This window comes from Parasteatoda tepidariorum, chromosome 1 (assembly GCF_982258835.1).
Source record: "Parasteatoda tepidariorum strain Cologne lab strain chromosome 1, Ptep-v5.0, whole genome shotgun sequence".
NCBI lineage: Eukaryota > Metazoa > Arthropoda > Arachnida > Araneae > Theridiidae > Parasteatoda > Parasteatoda tepidariorum.
In genome coordinates, this window is record NC_141755.1 from 81,731,236 (window position 1) to 81,740,132 (window position 8,897).

At 26.8% G+C, this 8,897-nt stretch overlaps 1 protein-coding gene across 3 annotated transcripts; it reads right to left on the reverse strand.

Annotated features, from left to right (window-relative positions):
- Positions 1-415: 415 nt before the first annotated feature.
- On the reverse strand, positions 416-8,737 carry Gmer (GDP-L-fucose synthase-like protein). Of its 3 annotated transcripts, none has more exons than XM_016070829.4 (9): positions 8,255-8,479; positions 7,815-7,955; positions 6,444-6,558; positions 4,928-5,056; positions 4,608-4,815; positions 4,357-4,488; positions 2,830-2,909; positions 2,253-2,352; positions 416-705 (listed from the first exon to the last, which is right to left on the reverse strand). In XM_016070829.4, exons 2-9 carry the CDS (start codon positions 7,943-7,945, stop codon positions 650-652), a joined length of 951 nt encoding a protein of 316 aa, XP_015926315.1. In that variant the 5' UTR covers positions 7,946-7,955; positions 8,255-8,479; the 3' UTR covers positions 416-649. The 3 variants fall into 3 exon arrangements, with proteins under 3 accessions (XP_015926315.1, XP_015926316.1, XP_015926314.1); XM_016070830.5 differs by having other exon boundaries at positions 8,292-8,416; XM_016070828.4 differs by lacking the exon at positions 8,255-8,479 and adding an exon at positions 8,604-8,737 and having other exon boundaries at positions 463-705.
- Between the last annotated feature and the right edge of the window lie 160 nt (positions 8,738-8,897).

Here is an 8,897-nt window from a genome sequence, read left to right on the forward strand (position 1 = left end):
AAAAAGGCACTGATACACATTATTTACAGTTGATCCAAAAGTAATTAAAAAGTGATGTTGTTTAGAAAAGCCTCCTGTCTTGTTAGATAACTTAGTTTTAAAATAATAGTACTTCAAAACTAAGATTTTAAAAATTGGGTGTTTAAAACAATCCTTTACTAGTATTTTTGAAATTTTTCTACGTTTTAAGATTAGTTTAGTTTTTTTTCTTTCTTCCTTTTACAAGTTTTTAAGATTATATAAAAATGTATGTTTTGACTTTAAAAATTTGCTTACAAAAAAAAAAAAAAAAAAAAAAATTTGAAGATGAAAAGAAAAATTATTGTTTTTTCATATTGAAAAGGTTTTGATATTATTGGTATCAGTATTAAGGAAGGTAATTATTAATTTTAACTGTTACATTATCACACATTCATTAACGAAATAATTTTTTATTATTAAAAATATCTACTTCATAAGAAATGCTTTTTACTTTTCAGTTTAATTCATTATCAAAAATATTTATAATTATTACATAGTTAATTTAACTTATAAATGCAAAATAATATATGGAAATAATAGATTCCATTCATAATAATAATTCCATTCATAGATGAGAGCATCAATATATTGATGAGATTAAGTCCAGTCTCTGTAATTTCTCTAAGTTCTATTTTCTAGCTATGTCATGATTCTTTGTAAACCAGTCCACAGTGTCTTTTACAGCTGAAAATTATTTCTTTTATTAAAAACAAAGTTTAACAGAGTAGTATTTATGAAAATGCATGTTATAAAGGTAGAAGAATGCACAATTTTTAAATTAAACTACTTGTAATGAACAGATTTAAAAATAAATTTTATTGAATAATAACTTGGTTAGAATGTAGTGTATAACAACTAAATAAAGCCAGTTGTTTTTCTCTCACTATAACTAGATGCAAAGAAACCAATGAGAATGAAACTTATATATTTAGAGTCTTTATCTAAACACATATTTACAAGGAGTAACTCATTTCTTGATCCCTCGGAAAAGAAAAACATCGAATAAGGAGGAAGAAAATTGTCCCATCGAAGTAAAGCCATTTCAGATAATAAATCTGTCATGTTTATGACTTGAAATATATGATTTTGTGTATCATTTACTAAACCCTGGAGGACATTAGCATCAATATTATTCCAGGTTTTAAAAAATAATGACAGCTTTCAATTCTGCCACAAACTGAAACTTTTTTGTATACAGTTATATACACATAGTTTGGTATATACACTAAGTTTTTAGAAGTATAGGTCAGGTAAGAGGGCAGGCCATTCTTGGTATGCAACATTTTTTTCAAAAACCAACAATGTGAAGATTTTTTTAACCTAAATGGAGTCATTATCTTGCTGGAATATCTGACTTTAGCCACTAAGTAGTAATAATTGGATTTCTAGAATTTTTTTGATAATCAGCTATCTCCACATAGCCTGAGGGAGAAACTAGATCTGTAGCCTTCCCACACGATGAGCTCTCAACACTATTTGCTGGAAGTGCCAATAAAATATTTCAGTGCTTTATTCCGGACCAATAAGTTTAGTAATTTGGACAGCTGGTATGATTTTTATACATACAAAATTGTGGCACTTCACTTTTTAACCAGTTAGTTCTAATTATTCACAGACTCTCAACAATGAAAAATATTTTGAGAAAAGAGTTCTTTGTCAGAAACTAGTTATTTTATTATGTTCAAGTGAAGTCTGAAAATTATTTTGCATTTTGTTAATGTATATAGTGCTTAAAAATATTTTTTGTGTGCTTTAAGAGTACTTAAAGGTGCTTATTTTTTGTTGAAAGATTTGACTACACACCCTGGATTGGCAAAAACACTCAATTTTCCCATCTGTAATTGATTTGACTACCTTCACTTCGGCTATTTACAAAACTAGTTTTTTACACTTAATAATCTAATAAAGTTACATTTTGATTGTATTAAGTTAGATAACAGTAATGGGGCATTAGTAGATTTTTGACAAGTTTAATATAAAATATGAGGAAAAGAAAAAAAAAATTATATAATTAAAATTTTAGTGTCAATTAAATTTAAACCAATGATACATGAACAAAAATATTATCAAAATTAAAAATGGAAAATAAAAATATTGATAACTAATATTCAATTATATTCGTTATTAAAGTTTTGATTTTTTAAAAAAAAATCTGTTTCAAAAAAGAAAATTTGAAAAAGTACATTTAAAAAAAAAAAAAGCATTTCATTTACGTGACCAACTATCCTTACCTTCTTTAAAAGGCGTGAATACAAAGTCTGGTTTATATTTACGAAGTTTTGCATTGCTTGCTGTTTTCTTATGTTGGCCATCAGATTTAGTCGTATCAAACTACTACAGTAAAGGATCATAAAATTAAGATTATTTTAAAATGTACAATATATTTAGTAGTATAGAAAATTGTAATAGTTTCTTTCATTTTCTTAATTTAAATTATAATATGTGTTATTAAAGATATAAGTGATTAAATTAACAAAACTTCACTTTACTATAAAAACGTGTACTTTCTGCTTAGCAAATGTAATATCTCTCAATCTCATGCAACATGTCAAAAATGTTATTTACTTCTATTAGAGCTACAAGATTATCCTTTTTTCCATCATTTATAACTAAAAAAAACGTTTATTCCTATGAAATAGGTAAAATGCTCAAAAAACTGAAAGAATAGTAATTTCATAACTGAGTAAAGATTTTTTCTGATATTTAAAAATTAGTATAAATAAAATAAAAAAACTATTGGTAATATAACTGTATAAAGTAGAAGGAAAGAACAAAAAAATGCAAAATAAATAAAAACAGAAAGGATACAACAACTTCGCCTTTGAAGTTGAAAGCTTCAGTTACGGCCAATGCAGCATCTTTGATACTAACTTCTTGTTCTTCATCAACTTACAAAAACATAAAGCAAATAGAGAACAGAATTAAAAACAATCCAGCATATAAAATATATAATATATATTAATTGCATGCAAATATGCTAACCCTTTTTTTCCCGAATTGTTAATTTCCAGCCTTAAATTTGTTTGCTTGTTTTTTAACTTAGAAATCAATAATTGTTTGTTTTCCATTCAATTACTGAATATTTAATATCCAAATACAATTTTATTCTATAATATTACTATTGTGATGTGTCATCATCTAATGTAATTCTGAAACCATCATTTAATATTTATCTAATTAACTCAATCAATCATCCCATCCATTATATTATTCTTAAACAATATATTTAATTCACAAAAACACCATCAATTATAATATATTTTTTATTTGTAACAAATACTTTGTTTTGTATCTAGTTATAAGTGCTTAGGACTCAATAAAAAAATATGAAAGACTTATTTGCAAAATTGATCGAGACAGAAAGCTGAGAACTTAGGAACAAATTTGAGGAATTTAAAATGGCATTCTCGAACAAAAAATCAAGAAATAAATACTTTTATAGGTGATGAACTTCAAATAATTGCACGTTGTCAACTATTAAGGATAAACAGAAAATCGTATTACAGGGGCAGACAAGTTCCGCTGGGGTACTTTGCTTTGCTTCACTGCTATTAGGAAGTTAAAAGTTAGGATGTTAAAAGTCCCATCTGGAAATAAAGGGTTAGGAATTTAAAGCTGTACAAAAATATTTCAGACAGTAGAAATCCTTGAAAGCAAAGTACACAATCATCTAATCTTTAAAATATCAGAAAAGCAAAATAAATATGAATAAATTGCTACACACTTTTATTTATGTAAAAATGAGCAACTGATTATGTTGTAAAGCATAAAAATCATTATTCAATTGTCAGTAGAGGATATAGCAGAATACAGAATGATTCAAATTAATCCTTAAAATGTTACAACTTTGGACATAAAGGTACAGAGCTCTCTGATTTTTCCTGATATGTATAAAAGGACAGGTTTTGTGGCAGCAAAACAATCATGCAAGATTGAAGTTTGGAAAAGCTAGGAGTAAAGGCCCAAAATGTTAAAATATCGAGGAAAATGTTAAAAATTATTATGGATAAACTTAGTTGATGACAATCATGAAACTTGAAGTCTCTAACATGAATGACATGTTAGTCAAAAATATGTTTATCAAATAATTCAAGCATTAGGAATTAAAAATATTTTTTTCAGTATTTTGCCTTTGTTTTCTTGTAAGATGACTGAATAATGATGAAAATAATCTAGACGTTAATAATATATCTAGCATAATATGAAAATAAATTTTTTATAGAATTGATATTTAAATTTTATGACTCCTAAATTTATACTTAAAAAGGTAATTCTTTCTTATAAAAGTCTTTTGGAAAACTGTATTGATTTCGTTAACAATGTTTAGTAGATTACCTGATAAAATAATTGGATCGATTTCATCATACTCTCGCAGTACCCAAATAATAAGTTTTGCCAGATCTAATGAATAAATAAATTGTCTAAGAGGTTTTCCAGATCCCCAAATGACCAGTGGCGCTCCATTTTCTGAAAATAAAAATAATAAATGATATACTTCCTGAAACTTAGAAAATCTGTTATATGTATTGAAATAAATAAATAATGATACTAAATAGATAATTTGGAACATAATATCTAAAAATTACTTTGTGCCTCATAGGTTTTGTGAATAAGTCCAGGAAGCACATGGCCATCTTCTAAATTAAAATTATCATACGGTCCAAAAACATTAGTGGGAATTACAGCAGTAAAATTACATCCATGTTGAGTATGATAAGCATGATTTTGGACATCAATTAACCGCTTTGCATATGAATAGCCAAAATTGGAACTATGGGGTGGTCCATTGTGAATCTAAAATAAAACATCATAATGTGTTTAATATTCAATAATATCATAAGTCATAAAAATGTGCTTAATATTTAACATTAATTCATTCATGTAAAAAGTTTGTAAATATTCGTACCATTGTTTCATCAATTGGGTAAGTAGTTTTATCTGGAAATATGCATGTTGATAAACAAGAAACAACTTTTTTTACTCCATGGTGAAAACTGCTGTTTAGTACATTGTCATTTATATGTATATTATTCCTCTGAAAAAAAAAGTTTTAGAATGATTGTTTTTACATAATTTTATGATTAAATGATAATCTTTAGCTACTTTGAAAAAGGAAATTTTAACAGCAAATTAAATATTAAGAAAAAACCATTGAATTATGCTACATGTTGTAAGTGATTTCTTTAAAGTAAAATCTATTAAGGCCTGTTTAGACGATCCAATTTCTTGGACAGAGATTGATTGATATTGATGGAAACTTGTTTTGCTTTGAGCTTTGATCGTGTAAACAAACATCCAAGAACTTGGTCCAACTTCTTGGACGATAGTAGAGCATGTTCTACTTTCCATCCAAGTTTTTTCTCCCTTAACCAATCAGCGTCTTAGGTTTTGTGACGTCAACAATCAGGCAGCAAATTATGTCACCTTCTTGTCTGTTTTCATATATTTTAGCACAAATAAATTGATCTGTTGCGGTTTATTTGTGTTATTATGATTTTATTTGAATTTATTTAGTAATTTTAAACTTATGTAAGTATTATTTTATAATGCTGAATATGAACAATGCGCATGCGCAAGTTTTTCTTTCAACGAATCAGCGACATTCAAGAACTTGGATAGTGTCACGAATCATCCAATTTCTTGGACAGAGAAATCTGTCCAATTTCTCGGATTCAAGAAATTGGACCGTGTAAACAGGCCTTTACTCACATATAAGAATGTTTTTCTGGACTAAAACTATTTTTCTCATTATTATTTATTCTAAAATGCATGTTTCACTAAAATGGAAATCATTTTAAACGTAAGTCAATGTTGTCGTTGGCCATTAAGGCAGAGGGGGCGGGATTGTTCTTGTTTTCTAGTGGCACCTTCTATGGCCAAGAACTCTTCTGCCACACCATTCATAGGGCGGACCTATTCTTACATCCATTCAATCATCCACAGATCACAATTTTGACCTGAACCAGAGAATGATCAATCTCCAATTCAGTACCTCCAGAGGTATTGATTTGTTACCGGAGCATGGAGGACTTTGTGACCAGACAGATTTAACCTGCACCAGTCACCATCTACTACACAGGGAGTCCTTGGCCGGCTGGATTTGAACTCCCATTCTCACAAGCGTGAGTCCAGCACCCTGCCAACCAGACAACAAAAGTCAATAAACCTGTAAAACACATCCTTTTCAAGACTAAAATTATATCTTGAAAATAATTGTAAATGTTAGAAATTTTTCCCATGAACTGACATGTAATTCATAATTGCTTTAAAACTTATTTAAGAATTTAAAAGAGTTTTCCTTCATTCAAATGACAGCAAGAAAAAACTCAAAACTATTTATACCACAATATGTTAAATCAATTTATAAAATCATCAAATAGCTTATCAATGTAAAAAATTCACAATTAAATCAGGAACATTACCAGAAAGTCTAAATTAAATTTCAGATTTCGAAATAATCCTCCAACCATTGCTGCTAAGTGTACTACATGAGTTGGTTTGTATTTCTGGAATATTAAGTCTGTTTCTGCAGCATCACTAAAATAAATATTACACATAATGAAAAATAATTTACTAATAGTTATTGTTTCATATATAATATTATTTGAATCATCATAATAACAATAAATATTTGTAGAATGTTCCTGCTTCAATAAGTTCTCTGTCATGTTAACAAAAGGATTAAATTTATGAGAACGTTCTCTATAAATATGTAGAAAATTAATTTTGTCTGCAGAAGTACAAATGCTAGATCAATTTGTTTTAATTCTTTGATCTATTTTCTTCTTATCATATATTTATTATTATAATTTTCATTTATTTATAATTAAAAAAAAAATTGTTAGATACTTTAGGGCATATTGAAAAATAAGTTTTATAAAGAAACCCATAAAGATTCTGAGCAGATAACAATAAAATGATAAATAAATAAACAACTATTAAGTTAAAACTTCACATAATGTTAGTATCTCAAATCAATGTCTATTACGTTTAATATGCATACGTAAAAGCATTTACAAGCTAGAAAATTATTATACTTCAAACACGCAAAAAAAAAAAAGTTCTAGAATTGAAATAAATTAAATCTTACATTCTTGCAAAGGAGATATGCAGGAAAAAAAGTTCAGAACTATTATACAATGTTTATGACTTTTTGACAAAAAAAAGTGTACTTGCATGACAGCTTTTGATAGTGACGGCATGCAGGAGGACAGCGTATCCACACTGGATTTTTAAAAGAAAAAATACCATTTTTTGTCAATTTCACTATTTTTTTTAATGAATTACAACTTTTTCTGTTTATTTTTTTATAAGTTTTTATTGCTTGCAATATTTTATAACATTTATTATTTTTTTATTTGCTTATTACTATCAATTTTATTTGTTCTTTCATAGGTAACAGTTCTATTTTCAGAAGTAAAAGTTCTGTGAACAGTAAAATACAAATACCTTGCTTTTTTTCTTATATAACATTAAGTTATGCTATAAATTTAAAAGAAATGTTAAAAATATTATTTCAAGGGGTTATATATAATTTAGAGAATTTTACGCTAAATGCAGACAGGAAGAAAAAAAAATTATCTGTTCATTTTGAAACATTTATATAAATTGGGGTTGTTAGCATTTCTCCTTTAAAAAATTTGCTACTACAACTACAATTCTTCCTCAAAATGATAAAAACACTGTCTGATAGATTATTATTAAACTGATAATAAAAATGATCTAAAAATCAATAAAATTGTACATTTATATTAATCATTAAAAGGAATTTATAAAATAAAATATTGAATTACACTAGATTTCCAGCTTTCGATGATAAAAATATCCATGTTTCTCCAGGCATAGCATTAGATTTTGTAACCTGTTCAATAGCTCTTCCCACGAGACCAGTGCCTCCAGTGACTAATATGATTTTTTCAGACATTATTTCAGATCTAAACACAAAAGAAAAACCATCAATTAAAAATGGAATCTTGTCTAAATTATAAAAGACAGACTAAAATAGAGAAGGAATGATGATAAGATCCAATCAAATTAAACTATCATTTACTAAATTAAAGCATTTAAATTTAGAAAAACGCACGATATAACTAGCATTAAGTGAAAAACTATCCGTAACCATAAGCACATTAATTGAAAAATTGGTGAAATCTCTTATTTCTTTTTTAATAACAATATCCCCTAATTAAAGGAATCAGATACTTTGCATAGCATTAAAAATGACACAACTAACATTGTAATATGAGAGAAAAAAGTAGAATTTTTTTCACCAATCCAAATATATTTCAAACAGATATTTGAGACTGAACACAATAATGCAAGAAAAATTCTCGTTTTGAGATTGATATGATATTATTGATATCTTATATAACTTCAATGTGTAATTGCACTTTAAGCGAGAATTTCATAAGCGAAAATGAGTACATATCTGTCATCACTATAATTTTAACCTTATCACAGATTGAAAAGATACTTTATTGCAAAATGACTAAACGAAATAAAACAAACGTCAAAGTTCAAGAAATAGTTTTTACTAAAACACTCTATTAAGTTTATTTAAATTAGATAAGGCAAACAAATACCAAAATTGGCTAATGCTAATGTATGTTATATTCACATGGGCTCGTGCCGCAAAAAAAAAAAAGCTTTTAAATTCAAACCAAAACAATCACATGGAAAAAAAAAATGTAGCAGACGTAATCAATGTGGTTTGTTGCCATACCATTGAATAATAATATAAAATATTATTTTAAAAATAAAAGAATTTAGTTTCAATAAATATTCATTATACATGCAAAATCAATCAAGAGTGAATAAAATTTTTTACACCTAAATAGTTTTAAAATTTTATGCTTAAATATAAAATTTTGTTAAGT

What these genes read in the sequence shown, in the direction of transcription:
- Gmer (XM_016070829.4), bottom strand. Translation starts at nt 7,945, where the DNA reads ATGTCTGAAAAAATCATATTAGTCACTGGAGGCACTGGTCTCGTGGGA. An exon ending in TCGAAAGCTGGAAATCTAGT is followed by an intron (nt 6,559 to 7,814) that starts GTAATTCAATAT and finishes TATTTATTTTAG; the next exon opens with TGATGCTGCAGAAACAGACT. An exon ending in CAAAACCTATGAGGCACAAA is followed by an intron (nt 4,489 to 4,607) that starts GTAATTTTTAGA and finishes TTTTATTTTCAG; the next exon opens with AAAATGGAGCGCCACTGGTC.